General features: G+C 37.5%; 1 protein-coding gene and 1 long non-coding RNA gene across 3 annotated transcripts in view; one reads left to right on the plus strand and one right to left on the minus strand.

Moving 5' to 3' along the window:
• Positions 1-17,279, plus strand: part of LOC116285719 (uncharacterized) — a 72,288-nt gene extending 55,009 nt beyond the window's left edge. Inside the window, exon 4 of the long non-coding RNA XR_012059335.1 lies at positions 16,959-17,279. This is a non-coding gene — a long non-coding RNA (uncharacterized lncRNA). The remainder of the gene's footprint in view (positions 1-16,958) is intronic.
• The window catches only part of LOC102542828 (N-deacetylase and N-sulfotransferase 3), a 147,317-nt gene that overhangs the window by 35,684 nt on the left and 88,880 nt on the right, over positions 1-22,753 (minus strand). The window contains exon 7 of one of the 2 annotated variants that reach the window (XM_072938327.1): positions 19,250-20,021. The exons of the other annotated variant lie outside the window; for it this stretch is intronic. Within the exon in view, the coding sequence (XP_072794428.1) occupies positions 19,992-20,021 (30 nt within the window). The 3' untranslated portion in view covers positions 19,250-19,991. Of the gene's footprint in view, positions 1-19,249; positions 20,022-22,753 lie in introns of those variants that run through there. 2 annotated transcript variants of the gene reach the window in all.

Here is a 22,753-nt window from a genome sequence, read left to right on the forward strand (position 1 = left end):
GCCACATGCTCCTCTGACTGGTTCACGGTGGGGCAGTGAAAGTATACACATGACTCTCTTTTTAAGTCTTGTTTGTGAAAAATTCAGAATTCAAAAGGCACAAATGAGTTTACAGTAAAAAAATTTGCCTCCTACCTCTGTCCTTCAGCCAACCAGTTTTGTTTTGTTTTGGTATCCTTGCAGGTGACCAAAGATTCAAAAGCCTTAGCATATATACAGATCACCTAGAAAGTTTATAAAAGTTCACTGGGCCTTATCCTCAGAGATTCTGCTTTTCTAGGTCTGGAGGGTGCCCTGATACCTGCATTTTAGAGAATCATCCCTGCGTTTCCTGATGCAGGAGCCATTGGAATACCACTTGAAGAAAATGGGCCAGACCCATCGTTTATCCTCATTGAAAGGATTTTGTTCACCAAAAGCCATCATTTTCTGTAGTGGTCTTTTTGAACACATTTTACAAACAAACATGTCTTGTGAAGTTTATAAATACATTTTGATGTTTTAGACTTGGAGCTAACCCTGGCACAAAGAACAACTTAGTAAGTGCCCTTGGCTGTGACTTTGGAGGGCTTCTGGTTGGCTGACAAGTGTGTGGAGTTGCACAGAAGATTGCTTAAAAAAAAATCCCCAAAAAACTGGTCCATACAGACATGTACAATTAGTTCCCAAATCCCCTTCAATCCTGTTTATTATTATTATTTTTTAACCAAGCAAATTTCGTCTTCATTTCCACATGCATCTCTCAGATGCATATTATCTTACAACTTCTCTATGTAAAAGAATGCTTTTCAGTTTCATTTTTACTTTATTTCATAGCATTTAAAAGGTCCTGTGGAAGAAGACAAGCATACTGTAGTTAACCTCTTTAGGGGAAAAAATAAGGAAAACAGTTTATTTTTATGGGCTTGTGATCAAACTGTAGAAGTTTCATTTTTATTACCATGAAAACTATATGAGTTTCACCACTGTCAAGATGCTACTTCATTACACGAGCATGTCTCTGGAAAATAAGTAAAACATTCTGAGGAGAAGGTTATTCTAATGAGACACTGGGCCTGAGCCTCCAATTCTGTAATTTCCCAGTTCAAACCTCTAATAACTCTGAATAACTAAAATTAAAATTGTAGTCTTAAGAGCTATTAACTCTTCTGAATTAACTAAAATTCAGGATGTCATCCTAAATTACACCACGATCCCAGGATACCTTTCCAATCTTACCTGTGCTCAGGGTACCAGTCAGCTTGCCTTGCTTACTGCTCCCCAGTGTCGCCTGGACACACCTACCTCCACGCGATGTTTGTGCAGAGTCTTCTCTCCAGAATACACTGCCTTATGTTTCTACTTATGCCAATCCTATGAATCCAGAGTGTTACATCTACATTTTCAGATCTCTCTAGGCAGATGCAAATCTTTTAAAAAATTAAGCCCCCCAATTTTAGTCTTTTTGATATTAAAAACATTAAAAAATTTTTTTTGTTGGGGGGAGGTAATTAGGTTTATTTCTTTCTTTAATGGGGGGATCATGGGGGTTGAACCCAGGACCTAGTGCATGCTGAAGCACATATTCTACCACCGAGCTATACTCTCCTCTTCATTTCTGACTTTTTTTTCACTCTAGCTTGTATTATGTATTTTAAAACTACTTTTATTTGTGTGTAGATTGTAAGGTCCTTGGAGGCTGGTGTTGGGCCTTTCCAGCTTTATTCTGTGAACTGCCCATGAGATCTAGTATATGCCTTGAGTCGGCACCAATAACCTTACATTCATTCTGGTAATCCTTTAGCATCATTCAAATCGTGTGCCTCCTCAGTGATTTATTTTTGTCTCTTCCAACTTTGTCCCCATTTGCCCTGTACTCTTCTCCCTGAACTCTGCCTTCTCCAGTCTCCACTTATTTTTTTACCGCCCACTTTCTTCTGTTTCCTGTGAAACCTCCTTCTTTTGTAAATAAACAGTATGTTTAGGTCTTTGACTTTGCATGGTGGTTAAGAAAGTAGGCTCTTTGATCTTAGCAAGTTATTTAAACTCTCAGTACTTTAATTTACTTACAGAAAAGAAAAAAAGGGGTATAATAATAGTAACCACCTCATAGGGCTCTCGTGATGATTAAGCATAATAAAAACATTTAAAGTGCTGCTTGGCACACAGTAATTGCTTAATAAGTAACAGCTATTTGTTGTTGTTGTTGTTGTTATGTTACTGTGGCTTTGAAGGAACATAATTTCTCACTTATCGCTTCCTTCCAGCAGCTTATCAACCTTACCTACACCTCTAGTCTCCAATCTCCTCATTTTTTCTGCATCTGTTAATGTTCATCTGATCACTTCCTCCACCAGGCAAGATTGTATGGTCCACAGTTTGAACTCTTCCCCCACTTTCACCCTCAGATTCCCAAAGCATCTTTCTGCTTTCAGTGTTCTACAGGTCTGAGACTTTGGATCAACTTTCCATTCAATTTCTTCACTCCCACGTCTGAACTGTTCAGCACAGCTAGAGGGAAAATGTACAAGGGGAGCTCTTCAGGTCACAGCAGCACATGGTCCCCAATTTCAGTGGACTTCTCCGCACTGTGGGATAGTCTTTTTCTTCATTCTCTATCTCCTCACTCTTCAGTTCCCTTCAGCAGCTGTTTCAAACTCTCATTCTTCTCTTGAGGCCTTTACTCATCTTCCACTCTCCCTAATTTCCCTAGTTCATCATCCCATGATTAACGGGGAGTAATGGTCATTAGGCAGCAACTCTTTCAACCCCCCTCTCCATATGCATTTGTCTTTTAAAAAGTACCCTTGACACCTTCAGTGTCAGGCAGAGGTGTTCTGTTTTGTATTCAAGACTAATACATCCTTAAGCGCATTTTACCCCATCTACTTGCAACTCCAGAGAAATCTCATTCCCACTTATTTCTGTTTTCCGCTATTTTTGATCCTCTGGACTGGTCCCTCCCTAATACCTGAAAACATGTTTGTCTCTCCCATTGTGGGCTCTCTTGAGCTTTTTTTCTTTTCCAGCCACTGTTCTTCCTTGCCAAGGTCTTCAAAGGAGCAGTATTTAGGTGCTGTCTTTACTCCTCATTTCTGTTCACATTTTAGTTCTTGGTAATCCGGCTTTTGTTCCCACCATTCCACTGAAAATACCTCATCAAAGGTGAGCAACTCTAAATATAATATCTGCAGTCTTAAAACTCTTGTGTAATGCATACATTAAACACTTCAGAGTCATGGGATATAATCACTGAAGTGATATCATCACTTTGTTTTACATGTCCCTTTAACATTTATTCAGGGAGGGTAGTTTTCTCTTATCTTTGGATGAAGGCTGGTGCAGGCAGCGTGGTCTCCTTAGCTTCTTAGGTGAACAGAAAGCTCTCATGTAGCTTTAAGTTGCTAAACACGGTCCTGATTTAGTAGTTTAAATCTCCTGGTCCAGAAGATAATCAAAACTCCAAACTTGTTGCCATATTAAATCTTCTCCTCTCTCTCAGCTGTGACCTGGTGCAGAAAAGAATCTGCAAGAGAGGCTGGGAAGAGAGGCTGATTTATCCTTCTCCAGTGGGTGATTTTATTCTTGCTAGCTGAGGTTTTGGATTCCTTAGTGTTTGGGACGTGGAGATGAAGCAGGGAGAGGGATGCAGGGAATTACTACGTGATTGATAATGTCATCAGATGGCATATGTTTAAAGCCATCTGAGATCTTTGGAGATACTCCTTCTAGGCCCCACCCATGCAATTTCCTTTACAAAGTTACTGCATCCCTCAGTCCTTTGTTAGGAGCCCATTTAGAAGGATTCCTGGATAACATTCCTACTAAGAATTCCACATCTGGGCCCTGAGATGTTGGGGCCTTTGATCTGACTTTGGAAAAGAGGGCACATACTTCTTAGATATGGCCCCCTCCTCTTCTGACGCAGACCATTTTAGCCAGTCTCTTTCTCATGCTTTGATTTTCTGAGTCATGAGGCAGACACCAGCCTAACATGGTCCTCTCCTGCAGGAAACACATGCCAGGCTCTCTGATGGTCCCAGGGACCCTCACATAGGAGCCGAGATGAGCAGCAGGGCTGTCACTCACCCTCTGCTCTCCCCTGGGGTGGGGATCACACTCCCTGCACAGCATAACTTTCTCTAAAAATCTTCGTCACAAATTCTCCTTAGTTTCCAGGAACTTGATCATTTTATCCTAGATGTAGCTGAGACATTTGAAATTTTTTCATGGTGGTCCCATTCACAGCTCACTTTGGTGCTAATAGTCTTCATATTTTTGTGCTGTTATAACTGTTTTATGCTAAAAATTACTTCCATTAATTTTATCACCTTGTCCAATGGGAGAAAAAAGCTGTCACTTTCATTTTTAAAGCTTAAATTCATTGAGTACCATTTTTCTACCTGGCTTGTGCCTTAGTCATCATTTAAGAATCTCAAAGGAAAACTCAATTGCAGAATAATTTGGCAAAGAGCCCGTTTGAATTTGGGATCTGATAGGCCTTACAGGAAAAAGCTGGAAGGGTAAATCAATTGCTCTCCATTAGGGACAGGTTTCAAAGGTACAGGGATGAGGTCAATGTAATTTAAAGCAATTTAGCTTGGAACATTTGTCTTTTTTATAACATTTCTGTCTCACTTAATTTTTCTGACTATACACTCAGAACTGCAAGTTCAGCCCTTTTATTACAAGCTAATGATTGATGATCAATTAACATTTCTGTTAGGTGCCAGAAGAAGTAATTCTATTGGTTTAATGCATTGCTATTACTTCGGCTGCTGAACAAATGTTTACATGCACAAAAGTGTCTCCAGCTCTCAGACCACCAATTTCCAGGGAATTCTGCGCTGTGTACCTTGGGTGTGCTGTTCTGATATTGAAAGACCATGGTGCCGTTATTTATAAACTAGACAACAGCTGTTCTTGTTCTGTTAGACTTACAAAGTGACAGGATAATGAATACAGTTACAGCTTATGATGGATTTAAAAATGATTAAGAGAAATCCTTATTTAAGCAGCAACATTGTACAAAAGTTATATTCAATTTTGCAATGAAAACATTTTTTTTCCTAGCAGAAAACATTTTGCTTCTTAGTTTTAAAGCACTGCCTCCACAGCATAATGAAGATATAGAGAGGAGATGAAGTTAAACTTCCCTGAAGGTGTTTAATTTAACCAAAAAAAACCTGACAGAATTAAAAAACAAAGACTCTTCAAGTAAATGGACCCGCACGAAAATCTGATTTTGGCTTATATGTGAATGAATTAAATTTCGGTAATCACAAAAATCAGCTTCATTATCAAGAGGCTTCAATGAATTGATTTCCTCATAACACTGTATTCACCCTTGGGAGGAAGTAAACAAACCAAACAAGTATATTCATTTTGTGAATAAAAATAGCTAGGTTTTTAAAAGCTAAGAATTAATTGTTGTCAAGTTTCTAAATAAACAAAAACACTTAAAAATTCTTTTAAAATATTTATTTTAAGGCAGCCCCTCTAATAGTCATTTGTAAAATTTTGAAAGATTTTGGGAGTGTCAACTTTGTCCAGAAATTTATGTAGAGGGTGAAGACTCAAAGGATGAGAAAGAACAATACTGAAGGTTAAACACTCACTGGATTTTAACAGTCACTTATCTGTCTATACCTTCGGGGAGGGAAAAAATACCAGGGCTTGACTGGGTCTACCCAGGCCACAGCTTACTGTTTTAACTGAAAAAAGACATTTTAAGAAATGAAGTTTGGCACAAGAAAGCATAAGTGAAGTAGTTCTTTCAGAGCTTCGAAGGAGACCAACCCAGGTACAAAAGTCAGCTAAGGTACCATATGAAACTTAATTAAAAGCAAGATTACTAGAAGGGTATTTCTGCTGAGATGGAGAAAGAGAAGAAATATAAAGGATTCCAAACCTTCATGATCAGCACGGGCAGGGGCCACCTACTGCCAAAGCCTCTGGCAGCTGGAGTGGGAACAATACCATGGTAGGGGTTTCTAACTCTAGAGGTAAAATGTGGTAAGACCATAAAAGATCATAACTAACCCAAATATCTACTTTAAAAAACTCTGTAGTAGGAACGCCCTACTTGGTCTATAATTTTTTATTATTGCTCTAAGTTACAAGTCCTTTAAAATAACTTATTTATAGATAAACTAATCTATAAGTACTACTGTTACGGAATAAGGGGTTACATTTTCTAAAAGTGAATTAGCAGAGGAGTCAGGTAAACCATTTGGTTAAATAGAACTGGAGTTTATCAACGTTTCCTTTCTGAAACTATCAACCTTTTCACATAGTAGAAACCACCCAGAACCGCACCTCACGGGTACAAGGAGACTCAATGCGGCTCTGAAATCTGAAGTGTAGATTCAGTCTTCTACGAAAGGTCAGCATTCTCATATTGACTTAAAGGAAAATCCTAAAAATATTGTTTGGATATTATTATTATTATCATCATTATTACAATCATACAGGCTTCAGACACGTCAGAATTCTGAAAGGACTACAAGGGTTGTTTTTTTTTACTAAATGGTTCCATTCAACACCAATGTCGAGGGAAAAGTGCCTGCTAAATAGGAAAATTCACCTTATTAGGGAGGGGAGGTGGGTAACTGGGCAGCGAGGAGGAGGGCAGGACTCTCCTGTCTCTTCCAGCTATGAAGTCAATTTTCTATACTTTTCCAAATACTGCTCCCATTTAAAGCTTTACAGAGAATGCTACAATGACACTCAGTTGTGTTACTTGGGGTGAGTCAGTGAACCTCCAGATGTTTAGGTGCCTCATCTGTAAAGATGGGATGATAATTATATTCCACAAAGGCTCAGGCTGCATCACAAGACTTCTTAAATTCTCTTTCTGCTTATGGCACACAGACTAGTACTAGGCTGTCCATACCTTTCTGTTCTTGGATGTCTGTACTCTTCCTTTATAAAAGTTTGTCCCTTGCTATCAACTTCTGGTAAGTTCTTTCCAGCTCTTTAGGTACCACTCTGACTTCAGGCCTCACTGCTTCTAACACTTATTTTGGATAGGTAGTATTGCATCATATACAATTCTAAAGGTGCAAGAAGGCATACAGTAAAAAAAAAAAAAAAAAAAAAAAAGTCCTCTTAGTCCTGTCCTTCAGTCACTCATTTCTTTTACCAAGAAGCCACAGTATCATTGTTGTGTGTGTTTTCTTCCAGAAATAGTCTGTGTATACCAAAGCTGGTATGTATATGTATTTCTTTTCTTCTTTTTTTATTTTTAAAACACAAATGGGAACAAACTACACACAATTTTATGCTTTGATTTTTTTTAACTTAAATCTTGGAAATTGTTCAATAGGAGTGCATAAGGGACTTCCTTATTCTTACTGTATAGAAGTACTATAATCTTGTTCTGTGGATTGCTCTAGTTTATCCAAGAGTCCTTGTAATTTTATGCTACTGTGTATAACCTGGCATGTGAATCTGCTCGCTCTTTCACAAGTATATCTGAGGATATGTTCTTGGAAGTAGAATTGCTGAGGAAAATGAGATGTGCATTTGGAATATTGATGGATATTGCCAAGCTACCTTTCACAGAGATTGAATCAATTTACACTCCTACTAGCAATTGGTAAGGGTAAGGCTTTCTTTCTTTTTGCCTGAAACCACTCTAATAACTTCCTTGCTTTTATTTCTGTCAACTCTATTACATCCCATATGCTAACACCAGAGACATTCTTCAAGGCAAAACTCTTTTGCTTAGAAAATATCAATAATTTCTTATTTTCCACTCAGTTAAACTCCTTTACCAAGCACTCAGAATCCTTGATAAAATAGGCCCATATTCCTTCCTGGGTCTCCTCTTCCATCACATACACTCTCTAAGGAGAAAACTGAGCTACTCCTTATTCTCCAAATGCTCAGGCCCGATATTCATTTCCTCTGTAAAGAATGCTTGTCTCGCTGTGTGTCTTTCAGGCTAAATTCTACCCACTTTTCAAGGACTATCTCAAATATTACCAACTTAGTCAAGATTGATCAGCCCTTAGACTTATGATCTTTATTCTGCTAATAGTCAATGTACTCAGAATAAATAAATACTTCTACCATAATCATTGACTTTTGGTTCAGACATAATTCAAACCTTCTTGGTTGTGTAGTTGCCTAGTTCACTGGTGACAGGAAGGAAGAGGTCAGAAGCAGGATGGGTGCAAGGTTTTTAGTGTGAGTGCTGTAGAGGGTGGTGGCAAGGAACACATATGCAGTGAATGCTCATTATGTGGTGAGTAGTATACATTTGTAATCTCATTACTCATAAGAAGAACCTTTACGGAGGTGGGTATTATGGTCCCCATTTTACAGTCAGACAAACCAGATAGCTAGGAAACAGCTGAGTTAGGATCTAAACCCAGCTGTATCTAAATGCAAAGCCTGGACTCTCTCACACTGCACTACACAGACAGATCTGGCCCAGGACAGTATCAAGAAATGGCTACTATCTCCAGCTGTATTTCCAAAGATGAAGAAAGAAAAACCTACAAAAGAACTAATATAAGAACATTAGCATCACTGACCAGACCCTCTATTGTAAAATGCCCTACACTCTGTGGATATTAAATTATTAGAGCACAAAGAGATAAGCAAATCACATGCAGACCACTCTGATATAGAAGGCAGGGAAAGGTTCACTATATCTAGCAAGACTTTCATTCTGGTTTTTTTTTTAAATGACATGTGAATGGGTGAACTCTATCTGGAATGAACTCACTTGTCTGTCACTCTGTAAACAAGATAAAATGAGTAGGGGTGTGTGTATGTATGTGTGTTACACTCACTCTTGAGTATCTGTCTTTCTCTTTGAGTGTCTGTATGCCTTGAGGCCCATCTGCATAAGTGAAAATTTTCCCTATTTACAAATAAACTGGTTTCACTATAAACTGGGAGGTAAGGCCTACTCAACTCCAGATAAATGTTAAGCACATAGGAAATAGATACAATGAGAACATCAACAGTATTATTAAATTAAAAATAAATTAAACAAAATTAAGATAACATTTTCAGAATTAAGTTTTTTTTGAGTTACCAGAAAATGAAGGTAAAAGCCACTTTAATATAGGAGGCCAATCAATTGTACCCAAGAATAGAGTGGGTGAGTGAATGTTCAAAACCATTAGCTTTGTTGACGCTACTTTCAGATTAAATTTGATATAAATGACTGCTCATGGAAGAATTAGTTCAGCTAAATTTCCTTGCCTTCCAAATTTATCAAATCCAATGCTTTTAAGGTCTAAATGTTATTCAAACATCACTTAATAGGAAGTGATAATATCTTAGAGGGTTTCTATATCTATAGCTTACATACCTATATATACTATGTATACACACATTATGTTAAAAAATTACTATATATAATTTATGATAAATATGTAATACATAATAAAATTATTTACCATTTTGATTTAATCTTGTACTTACTGGCTTTGACAGAGACTTATCATCTCAGATCTTACATATTATGCTAATTTTGGTACATTTGATTACTTTTCCTGTTAAGATGAACTAAATTTGTTAAGCTTTTCTTATGTTTTCAAAATAATTAAAATGAATAGAGGCTATTAAAATGTTTTAGTTTGCATCTATATATGACATGAAGCAGAATGCTTTCTGGAATATTAAATAATGATAAAACATCTCTAATATTTCTTTGAAATTCAATAGGCATTTAAAAATACACTTTAGCAGCTGTGTCTATTATATTTCAATTATGTTTTAGTGCTCTTTGGAGATGTAATTAAACAGCTATTTCCCATTACATGTTTCTTTAGCATTGTTACTTCTTGAGAAACATAAAAAGCCAATAGGATATTTTGTACAGAAATTTGGTGATTCATATTTACTGTCCTTGAAGTAAAGTAAAATAGTCTTACTCATTTGTGCCTCATTTCATTTGCCAATTGAGTATGAATGCAGGGACAAAAAAAAATGATAGAGAATAAGGCATCTCTTAGAAAATTTAAAGGCCTAGAGATGATCTGTAATCATTCAGCTTTCATGGTCAGAGGGCACAAGTGAGAATGCAGACCACCAACACAGACATGCTCATGGTTAGAGCAGGTAAGTATCATTTCTTTCTTTGATATGGAGAATAAAAGCACATTTATACTAATCAATCATGGATACTTGATATTGTATATTATTACATAATATTAAGTGTGTATGAGGAGGGAGAGTATAGCTCAGTGGTAGAGCATGTGCTTAGCATCCACGAGGTTCCTGGGTTTAATGCCTAGTACCTCTGTTAAAAACAAACAAACAAACAAACAAACCTAATTACCTTCCCCCAAAATAAAAAATAAAAAATAAATGTTTATGAGTTAGAGTTCTCCAGAGAAGTAGAACCAACAGGATGTATGTGTGTATATATGTATATATGGTAGACTGGTAGCCTGGAGACCCAGGGAAGAGTTGCAGTTTGAATCCACAGACAGTCTGCTGGCAGAATTTCCTCTTCCTTTTCAGGCCTTTAAATGACTGGATGAGGGCCAACCCACATTATGAAGGGTAATCCACTATGCTCAGTCTACTAATTTAAATGGTATGCCATCTAAAAAAATATTTTCCCAGAAACGTCTGGAATAATGTTTAACCAAATATCTGGGTACCTTGGCCTACTCTGGAAGTTGTAAAATTAACCATCACAGAGAAGATGAATACTTTTATAAAAAAAGGTTTCATTTTCTTTTTCAGTACCAAGTGTAACATAACAGTTCATTAAACTCTTCTGTGTCATGCGCATTCTCCTTAGAACTAGTTTTATGACAGGTTTTGCTAGGAGAGAAGAGGGAGAGATGTGCAAATCTCTGCAAAACTAAAATTAGGACAGAGGTTCTGTGAGTGAAAAGGTGCCTTAGCCACCCTTTGACCAACCTGGGTCACTGGCAGGACGTCCCATTTGAGTCAATGCCTCTGTGTACATTTATGGAGGCTGGAGCCTAGGCTTCTGAGGGCCAAACTCAGTCAAGATTCTCTTGTCCCAGCCTGACATACATGGATCTGCTGGTCTTTGTATAATCATGCAGGCTTAGCCAATGAAAAATTTTAATTTTAAGGATGTGAAAATGCAATTCTTTTAGTTCCATTTTCATCGGAGTTCCAAAGACAAAAGCTGTTAAGTCCTAAATTTCCAGAGTGAGATCCTGGATAACTTGTTTTCCCAGGGAAGTGGTTTATAAACCTTTGGCTACTCATCCTCTTGAGGATTGTTGTGACTAAAGAATTTGACAGGTACTTTGTCCCCAGTTCCTAGGAGGAAAATTCCAAACCCTTAGAACTTCCCAAGTGATAGACGTTCTTTGTTATTCATGGTGAGTCCTAATAGTTTATGCTTTTGAGGTGACTCATAGTGGGCCCTACATAGTTTATGCTAATGAGATGACTCAGTATAGGGAGAGGCTAAGCCAGAAAGACCAACCTTGTAATTAGAGGGTTAGAGCTGAAGGAGGGAAGGGCTGGAGATAGAGTTCAATCAAGTGGCTGGTGATTTAATCAAATGAGGCAATATAATGAAGGCGCAGTAAAAACCCGGAACACCAAAGGTCAGTGGAGCTTCTTGGTTGGTGAACACATTGATGTTTCAGGGGGGTGATATGCCCTGATTCCACCATGAGCGGGCAAGGAAGCTTTGTGCTCTTTCCCCGACCTTGCCCTCTGTGTATCTTTTATAATAAAACTATAATCCTAACTGCAGTGCTTTCCTGAGATCTGTGGGTCTTTCTAGCAAATTATTGAGCCTAAGGGGATAGTGGGAACATCTGAATTTGTAGCCAGTTGGCCAGAGGGATGGGTGGTCTGGGGACCCCCCAGCCACTTTGGCTGGTATCTGAAATAAAGGCAGTTTTCCTGGGAATAGGCTCTTAAACCTGTGGAGTCCAATGCTAATGCCAGGTGGTTACCATCAGAAGTGAATTGAATTACAGTACACTTTGTTGAGGTGGAAACAGAATAGGATAAAGAAGAGATAATATTGAAGTGGTTGAGGGAGTTTGAAAATTAGACATTTTCTTTAATGAAAATGTACCATGAGTGGCCTCTTTCTGATGCCAATGGAGGAAGGGGTGCTATTTCTTCATCTCAAGGTTAGTGAACAGAGCATCAAACCCACACTGCAAGACTAATACATATTTTCCAGCATTATTTAGGGAACTACAAGTGAAAGCTTAATAGAAGAGACAGCAACTTTTAAACTAGAGAGAGTAGTAAAAGTGGGCAACACTTGGATGAGTAATTATCACTATATGAAACTGATTTGATATTGAGAAAAAAAGAAAGGAAGTAAATGGAACTGAGAGCAAAAGGAGCCTGAAGTTAGTAGAGGAATCAACACTGAGTGGAAACTAGACAAGATAAAGGTGTGAAAAAGAAGAAATCAAAAGAAGAAAATTATAGTTTCATGGGTAAAGGGAGTTTAGTTGGTAATACTGGCATGGATAGGCTATGAGATAAAAAAAAAGGCAGGTAGAGTCAGTCGGGTGGAAGTCTTTGAGTACTCTCTGTGAGGCAAGAAAACAATCAGTGAAATCAAAAAGCTAAAATTGATGCACTGAATTGATGAAGTGAGCCAGGTGTATCGCCATGTCTGAGAGAGGGATGCTGGTAAAATATGGTATATTGTAAACGCAGCGTGAAGTCCTTTGTAGATTGTGATGAATGACTAGGGTTCTGGTCATGGATTTCAGCTGTTAATCTTATGAGGGTCATGGGATGGTAGGTCAGGGCAAAAGAAATGACAAAATTATAGGTGGCAATGGGGAGGCAGGTAGAAAGGAAATCACAGCAAGGGATTCTTAAAAAAGCTACCAAAGATATACTCAAGGATATTTGCACCTGGGTGAGTGACTATGGAAGGGATTCTTTCAAAGCTTGGAGAGTCAAGGAGAAGGAAAAAAATTAGAATGAAAACTGTGCCAAACATTTGGTGAATGTTCATGAGTCTTCCTGAATTGGAAATGGTGGTGGGAGCATTTAAGCACAAAAATTACATCTGATAGAAATGTTTAAGTTAGCATCATGCTATCAAAATATTCCATCTCCTTTCAGTTGGAAGCACAAATGCTCAGGAGCATACTGGGCAGCACTGTTGAGATCTCTCTCCAATGATGGTTAGTTAGTTCACAGTCCAGCCAGCCGTGCAGAGTTATGAAGATCTATTTTAAAATTCTGAACAAAATGGTGCGTTACTTCCTATATACTTCATCAGATCTGATTTCTCTTGTAAATATAAGTAGGGATCATTTGCAAAATAACAGAGTAGAATTTCCTGTGCAGACAGATGCTTTTTATATTTATAAAGCTTGAGCTGCTTTTTTTTTTTCTTTTTAATGCTCGGGGAAACTGGAAACTGATATGATTTTTCATATCAAGTTTAGTTTAACATATGGCAAAGAGCTGTATGAGACTATCTCCAAACTTTGCAGTTAACAGTTTCCAGCCTACACAGGAAGCGAAGCTGTGCTTCTGACGCATTCCCATTTTATGGGAAGACCGCAGACAACAGCCTAAAGTTAAACCACAAAAATTATGTTTATACAAAGCGCAGCATTCAGTTTAAACCACAGCAGCACAGAAAGCTTCAGTTGAGGCTTCAATTCCATTTCTAAGTTGTTCTAGCAAAATATTTCAAGGCATATTGATAACCAGGTAGCTCAGTAACTCTATTCACATAAATAAAAAGCAAATTCTGAGTTTGGATAGTGCCTCTTCTGAAGGGCCTCAGTTTAGTAATCACTTGTATCTGTAAGTCTTCTGCTAGATTCTATAGTATCACAAAAACAAGACAAACTAACACCTCATCTATTCAGAACCCTTGGAGAAGACAGCCAGGATGACCTTTGTGCGAAATAATTTTTAGGGACTACATTCCTCCTGTATTACAGACTATGTGGAAAATAAAGTACTGTATATGATAATCACCTCAGCATTGCAGAGAGTCATAGGTCTCGTAAAATTGTTCTGTACTGCCACATAGCTATGCCTTTTGAGTTCTTGGGTGCTTTTTAATAGGTGTTTTTTGTGGGGGTGGGGTGGTCCTACTTTTGTGTCAGCTTTCATTTTCCACCGCTATTGCTTAGCATTTTTTTCTTTTCTCTCATGTTCTAATGTCTGTGGATAATAGGTCCCTTAGGATGAGAAACCAGACTGAGAAATGTGGCTTCATTCTGTTTAAAAACTAGGCTATTCAAGGCTCTGGCTGTGGGCCAGGAATATCCTATCAACAAAGCACAAGGACAGTGGAAAGAATGAAGACCTTTCTCTTACTTTTTGTTTCTCTTTGGTCAAATTAGGGAATCTCTTTGAACTCCAGTTTCCTCTTCTATAAAATGCCTCATAGAATTGCTGTCAAAGTCAAGAAAGATAATATACACAAAGCCTCACAGAGTTGTTGCTAGAATGAAATAAGGTCCCTTATAAAAAGCACGTAACACATGGCCTAGCACAAAGTAGTTCCCTAGTTCTTGCTGCAGCCCATATAGTTGTTAAAGGGAAAAAGCAGAATTACAGATAGTTGAAATACTAGTTAGTGTTTTGCCTCTTATCCTGTGGAATGTTAGAAGATGTTAATTTTTTGAAATTTGAAGTAAAGTACTTTAGACACTCAAGAAGTATTGTTGAACTGAATCTCTTAATATGATACTTTGTCTTAAAACAATTTGTATAAATGGTCATTCATAATGAAACTGATTTGGGCATCCTTTGCTAGTAGGAACTCTTGTGTTAGCACTTTAAAAATCAGTGCTTTACCCTTCTTTTTAAAAAGGTGATGAAAACTCATTAAAGAAAAGCTGTAAAATGCAGAAAAGCAGAAAGAAAAAAATTCTCAATTTCTAACATCCAAAGATCCATTTCTTTTCAGTATTTTTATTTATAGTATTTTTAAACAAAATTTTGATACTTTATGTATAATTTTATATCCTATTTATACGTAATGTATCTTTTCCTTCTCACATTACTGCCAAATTATTCATACACATAAATTTTAAAATCTGCATGGTAAGTGGACATAATTTATCTACCCATTTCCCTTCAGTTGGACATTATTTATTTCCATTTTCTTTCCTCATTACAGTTAACACTTTTTTTCGGTATCTAGGATAGGTTCCTAGAAGTGGAATTATAGTATTAAAGGATAGAAAGATTTTTTTAAGGCTTTTGCCAAGTCGGAAAATGGCAATCCCAGAATTATAATTTTAGCACAGAGGACACCTAGCCAAGCCTCCCTGGCATTTAACTGTCCTGTTTCCTCCAAAAGAATGTCTCCGCCTTTTCCACTGTGGATGGCGATCTCACCTGGGGTTTGCTCACTTTACTGATACCAATGCATTGAGCACTCAGGTGGCCTGGTAATACTTTTTGAACCTTGACTTCTAATGCCTATTAAGTATCTAATTTCTAATAAGAGGGACCTATGTTGTCATTATTATTATTACTCCCAATGTTATTGAATTTTACAAAAGAACACAAGGGAGCACAGACTCTGCAGGAGAACCAAGGTGAGTATGCCTTTCCTCTGTTGTCCCAGAACCTACACTGCTCAGTGGCCCCTTATCTGCCCATGAGTTCCTGACACACTGAATTTACCAGCAAGCCCTACTTAACACAGGGTTCACTGGTTTGGAAGGAAAAATGTGGCCAACCTACTCATCTTGGGAATCAAAGGCCCAATTATCTGTGAGACTAATTCCTCCCCCAGAGACAGTATCATAAGACCTTCAGAAAGAACCACAATCCTGCTGAGACCTAAGACTGAAACACCAGGAACAAATATATCCTATGAAAACATGGCTTCTGTGATGGCCTCCATCCAAGAGGGGAAATCACTGATGTCTGTGACAGGCAGCACCATGCTCTAGGGCCACAGGCAAGTGAGGTCCGACAGAACACGGAGCATTAGCCAAAGGCAGCCAAGCAAGAAAGCCAGTGGATTAAATCCTGCAAAGTAAAATCTTGTTAAGAACCTACTGATTACTACAGGGCTTGCTTAGACAATCTAAACCTCAAATATAATACAAGACGATATGCCCTGGAGGTAAGATTAAGACTGGGTATCAAGCATCCTGAGCGGAATACCAAGTCGGTGAAATCCCAATTTGAATACAACTGGGAACCTTCTTAAAATTTCCTGGTTGGCTCTGATTTCTCTTTCCTAAACCAAATCCTCAGGCATTTTTGGGATAGTGAGAAATGGCGTGGCTTCAACTGAGTTCTCTAGGGCTGAAGTTCCTACAACCAAGAAGGAAATGAGTAGGCAGGGAATTGAGGTTTCACATCAGATTGGAAACTCTCTAAGATGCGTGCACAAGGATTTACGAAGAAGGTGTTTAAGAGGCATCAATTACTAAAGGACATTGTAAGCAACTTGCTGTTTCTCATCATGCCAAGTGCACTCAAGGGGCTTTTGTACTTGCTGTTTCCTCTGCCTGGAGATGGTATCAGGGAGGAAAGGGCTGGGGACTACATGGGATCTTGCAGGTCATGTTAAGGATATTAGCTTCTACTCTGAAGAGGGAGGTTTGGAGGATGTGAGCAGAGAAATAACGTAATATGACTTACATGTTATTTCCCACTCAATTATTTGAGAAGCATATTATAAACCTAAAGAAAAGCGAATAATTAGGACAGTGAACATCTGTACATTCATCATCTATTCTCCACTTGCTTACATTTCACTACATTTGCTTCATGTTTTCTTTCTTTCTCTCTTAAATATACCTGTCATTTTGCTAAATCATATGAAAATAAGTTGCAGATATCAAGACACTACCACTAAATCCCTTAGCATGCATCATCTAAGAACACATACATTTTACTATAAAATCAAATATCACCTCTTTTAGAAGACATAATTAATTCAGTATCATCTATTGCACAGTCCAGATTTAAATTTCCCTGTCTCATAATTATCTGCAGTAAGTTATATTTTCCAAAGATGGCTTCCACAATCATTTCTCTTCTAGGACTTTGTCACTCTCCTGTAAAAAGGTGGAATCTAACCTTTGAATGTGGGCAGGCTTCTGTGAAGCAGAAATGCTGCTGTGACTTCTGAAACCCAGGCGATTCTGCTGCTGCCTTTGTTGCCCTGATGCTTCATGAGCCCTAAAGCCATATGACAGCCCCGAGGCCATCCTGCTGTGAGGAAGCCCCCAGAAGCCCTTGGGGAGGGATCCCGTGACAAAGCCTTGAGACACTGTGAAGAGATGTCCTGCCAGCTTGCAGCTGCTCCAGCTGCCTGGATTCCAGCTCCAGTCACCAGCTGACTGCAACCTCAAGACACTGGAGGCTAGAGCCACCCAGTCTAGCCCCTGCTGAATTCTGACCTACAGAAACCATGAGAGATAATAAAATAATTAATTTTTTTAGGCCATTGTGTTTTGGGGTATTTTGCTATCCAACGGTAATCATTAGAAAAATGACTTTGTGGAAAGGTATAACTTAAGTGGTAGAGCACATGCCTAGCATGCATGAGGTCCTGGGTTCAATCCCTGGTACCTCCTCTAAAAACAAACAAATAAACAAACAAACCTAATTACCCTCCCCACAAAAAAAAAATTAAAAAAACAAAAAAAGAAAAGAAAAATGACTTTAATATATTAAAAAAATTCAGGATTCAATGAATGCTTAAGATTTATAAATTATATTAGGTTATTACATCTTTTGGTTTCTTTTACACTAGAATAATCCTCCTGTACTTTTTAAAAACATGATACCTTTTTGGAAGAGTCTGGGATGTTTGTTTTATAGAATTTTAGGATTTGTTTCTTCATGTTTAGATTCCTGTTAAAAATGTACTGTCAAAAATACAAAAAGATATTTTTAAGTTCTTTTACTTAAAAAAACCTGTAATTAAAAAAATATAACAAGAAATCTACCCTTTTAGCAAATTTTTAAATGTAAGGTAGAGTATATGCATATTGTTGTACCACAGATCTCTAGAACTTTCGTGGCTGAAACTCTGTACCCACTGAATAGCAACTCCCCATTTTCCCTTCCCCTGGCTTCTGAAAACCACCATACTACCTTGTTTCTATGAGTTGGACTACTGTAGATACCTCACACAAGTGGAATTATGCGGTATTTGTCTTTTGGTAACTAGCTTATTTCACTTAGCATATAATGTCCTCAAGTTTCATTCATGTTATAGCATATGACAAGAATTCCTTCCTCTCTAAGGCTGACTAATATTCCATTGTACATATATACCACATTTTCTTTATTCATTCACCTGTTGACAGACACTTAAGTTGTTTTTACCTTTTGGCCATTGAGAACAATGCTGCAATGAACACAGGACAGCGAATATTTCTTTGAAATCCTGTTTTTAATTCTTCTGGAAAAATATCCAGAAGTAGGATTGCTGGATCATACAGTAGTTCTATTTTTAATTTTTGGTGGGGGAGGTAATTAGGTTTATTTATTTATTTTTGGAGAAGGTACTGGGGATTGAACCCAGGACCTTGTGTATGCTAATCATGTGCTCTACCACTTGAGCTATACCCTCCCCCCCTTATTTTTAATTTTTGAGGAAACTCCATACTGTTTTCCATAGCAGCTGTACCACTATGAATGAAACTGACATCTTTTCATAAATTTAATGACTTTCAAAAGGATCCCTCTGGATGCCATGTTGGGAAAAAAATGAAAGCCCAGGAATGCGAAGTCTCTTGAGTCAAGTGAATTCTGTGATTAGGTACTTCCAAGGCAACTAGATTTTCCTTCAAATTAAAGGAACAGTACACATACAGGCATGGTAAGTTAACGTACTGTCATTCATTGGGAACCTACTATGCACCAAAAATTTTGCAGTCTATCTTGATTATAAGGTAAAATAAGACATGATACTTTCTATCAAGGAATGTACAAACTATTGGATGAGAAAAATAACTGATTATAGTACTGGGGGCAAGTTATGTTAGGGTTAGGCTTGGGTGCTATGAGAACACAGGAGAAACTGGAGAGTTGGGGGAAGTGTTCTATAAAAAGATGATATATGAGCTCAGATTTACTGGAAGGCATTCCAACCCAAAGCAGTAGCACTTTAAGGCACAGAGCGAGATAACAGGTCCTGTTTAGGGAACTATAAATTCTTCTCTATGGGTGGGATGAAAGGTATGTATGTGAAAGAAGAAACCATAAAGGGTAGGAGCCAGATTTAATTTTTTTTCCAAGTGAAAGATTTTTAAAATTTATCCTCTGTGTTATATGAAGCTATAAAAGGATTAAATAAGAATATAATACTGATTTCTTTAACTTAATATCTATATTCTTAGATTTCTTAAAAATATCCATTTCAATGACTTGAGAGTTTATCATACTCCTATTTTTCTTAACCATAGAATCAAAAAGACTGAATCATGCTTTCTTGTGGTATTCTAAATCTCACAGTGGCAAGTAATTATATAATACCACAGTTAGTCATGAAGAACCTTGATAGAAAAATAGGGCTGATAAAGAAAGTAGGAAATAAATGAAATAAAATATGTTGAATTTATAAGTTTGAAAGTCTAATAAAAATAAATTTTAAAAATTAAAGAATAAAGTCTTATCAATTTATAAGTAATGTCAACAAGTATTGTTTTAAGATAAAAAAGTGCACAGTTAATGTTCATAGTTCTTGAAAAGTACAGTCGACATTTTCCTTTAGCTATAACTGCTTATTATAGCTTTTTAAAAAAGCACTTTTTTTTTGGTTTTTACTCAACATGGAGATGGGTTGCTTTTTTCTAGATAATTGGCCAGAGATTTTAAACCATTGGCACATTTTCCTGGTACAGACCACTGAGTCACATTTAGAGGTAATGTGTATCACATTAAGGCCAGTTTACCCAGGAGTGCAGAGGCACCGTGGTGTAGAGGTAGAAGCCCTAAACTCAGAGTCAAGAAAGATGGGGTTCTCAGCAGAAGAATACAGGAGTGACCTTGAGCCTGAAATGAGATGATTGAGTAGATGAGTTTTGTGGTTCTTTCCAGCTTTAAATGTCTATTATTTCATGTCAGGCTAATTCACCATCACTTGTAAAAACCTGCCAAACATTTAGGGCCACTTAAAAATTTCCTGGATCCTGAATTTCACTCTTTCTTGAAAGCAGAGAATCTGCCAGAAGTATACTGTTTTATTAAAACCAGCCTTGCTATTACTCACATTTGGACATGCTGTAAGTCAAGTGTTGCCCCTAAAGCATAACTATCCTGGCATTTAGTAAATCATTTAAAAAACACGTAATAACCTTTTACTAGAGTCAAAACACTGATCTACACACAATGGAAGAACAAAAATGAAACACACATAAATCATTCCTGCCAGATGCCCCCTCATATAGGAGAAAAGATGTATATATACCCAAATAGCCATGCAGTGAGGTAGGTGTTAGTTGATATATGAGACTTATAGATAGGGAACAACTGGATCTGAGTAAGTATTAATTCTACCCCTGATATAGCACTAAATAAATAATTACATTTATATTCTTCACTGTTAATGTTAGATAATTCTTTATTATTGTTGTTTTTAAGTGTGTGTGTGTGTTTGTGTGCGTGTGCACTGGTTTTAATAGTAATTGATGTTCAATGTAGACATTTTACAAAAATCAGACAAAAGAAGACAATGAAAACCATCTTTAATCCTGTGATCTAGGGCAACCATTGCTAACATTGTGTTGCATTCCTTCTAGTTTGTTTCTATGCTCATATCTAATTTTCTAGTAACTTACTTTTTTCAGTGAACATATCTGAATTTACCTATGTCATTAAAGATTATTAAATGATGTGTTTTAAAATGTCTGAATGTATTCCACTATGGCGGGGGCATAATTTGCTCTTCTAGTACCCCCACCCCTGTTGTTGGATATTTAAGTTCATTCATTCACTTATGAAATTTTTTTTAAGCACATATTACATGCCAGGAACTTTTCCTAGTCTGAGGATAAGAGAAAACAAAACACAAGATGTACATGCCATCTTGGAACTTGCATCCTAAAAGCAAGACAGATAATAAAATGATGAATGTAATGAATTGGTCCTACCTAAAAGAGCTACTTACTTGAACATTACAAGCTTCATAATTAAGCTTTAGGCCTTCTCCAGAGAGGTTCAGCTTACTCCCAAATCTCTGGAATTGGCTGAGACCATACTGGTTTTTCCCACAGGATCCAGATTCAGGTGAGACTGTAGTCACAGTACCTGCCCCCTCCAAGATTTTGCTGAAAGAACAGTCCTCAGGGAGCCCACTGGCTAGTCATAGTTTAGAATGGGGATTGGAGGAACTTGTAGGGGTCCATAATCATGAACAGTCATTTCACAGCAGGCCTGACTGACACTGGCTGACTCAACCCTTGCTGGGAATTTGACCTGAGGCACCACAAGAGGATGAGGCCCCAAGTTAGAAATGAAGCTGAATCTTATATGGAAAATGTGTCATGCAGTCACATTGGGCCATGGGTAACGTGAATTAATGAAGGTGCAGAAGCCATAAACAAGCAGCACTTTTGAGGCAGACAAAGAGTATGGAGTGTGGAGTTAGTAGTACAAAAATAAGATACTCAGACACATGAAAAGCATCTGTTGTGTTTGTATTAAAGCACTTAGGCAAGATCAAAATCATTTTTTGGACCCTGAATCTGCTTTAGACTCAGAAGAACCCTTCAAATCCTATGGATCCTGAGTGTTCAGCCTTCTGGAATCCCACACTTGCATTAGCTGAGGTAACTGGAGGGACTCTCCAGTCCTTCACCCAGATGAACTCCATGAAAACAAGAGTCTGTACAGAAGAGACAACCGCATGTGTGCAGAACAGTACACAACAATACATAATTCAGCTGCATCCAACTCATGATACAGGCTTTACTTATGCTTTTGATTTGAGAATCATCAGGACCCAGATTTCCTTACCTTTTAGATTTACTGTTTTGTTGTTTTTATTTTTATTTTTTGTTTTTGTACCAGGTCATTAGAGAAGTCAATTTCTCTTCCTTAATATATGACAAATAGAAACTAGGTACAAGGCATCATGTTGAGGCACTGGGATGGTTTTGGAGTTAAAAGACATTCTCTACCACAAGAAGCAAACAGCCTAATAGCAAACCCGCACTTACAACGCAGAGTAGTAAGTATTTTGAAAAAGTCTGTAGAGGATGTGGTGGGAACACAAAGAGGTGCTTCTAAACCAGAGTAGAGATAGTTTCCTGAGAAAGGTGACCCTTAAGCTAAGTTTTAAAGGATAAACAGGAGTTACCGCTATTTTAAACTCTAAATCAAACTAGAGTTCTCTGGTCACCAAGAAAGATACTCGTTCTCATTGTTTTTTTAAAAATCCTACTGCACATTTGGGCTCATTTTCAATTCTCATACCTTGATCATAGGCCCACAATTTTCATGGCAGTTTTTGGTAATCTCTGATTACCAAAATTATTTCTCCATTTTTTTCTTCTGCAGTGTTTCCCAAATTTGCCTGACCATAAAAATCACCTAAAGGTCATGATAAGTATGCAGATTCCCAAAAGTGTCCACAGGAGGTTCCGACGCATTAAGTCTAGACCTAATACTCATAATTAGGCATGCTCGGGAATTATTTTTCTACTATTCAAAATTGTTTTTGTTGATCATTTATTTTTCAATAAAAGGTTTTCTGTTATTAAAGTGTTTTCCAGGATTAGAAAATAAGCAAAGAAAGAAACATAAAATTTCCTGTTAGGAAAAAACGTTGTTTCCTGTTAGATTTTATAGACAAGCACATGTTAAGTCCTATACATGTAAATTA

The sequence above is a fragment of the Vicugna pacos genome, chromosome 2 (genome assembly GCF_048564905.1).
Source record: "Vicugna pacos chromosome 2, VicPac4, whole genome shotgun sequence".
Lineage (NCBI taxonomy): Eukaryota > Metazoa > Chordata > Mammalia > Artiodactyla > Camelidae > Vicugna > Vicugna pacos.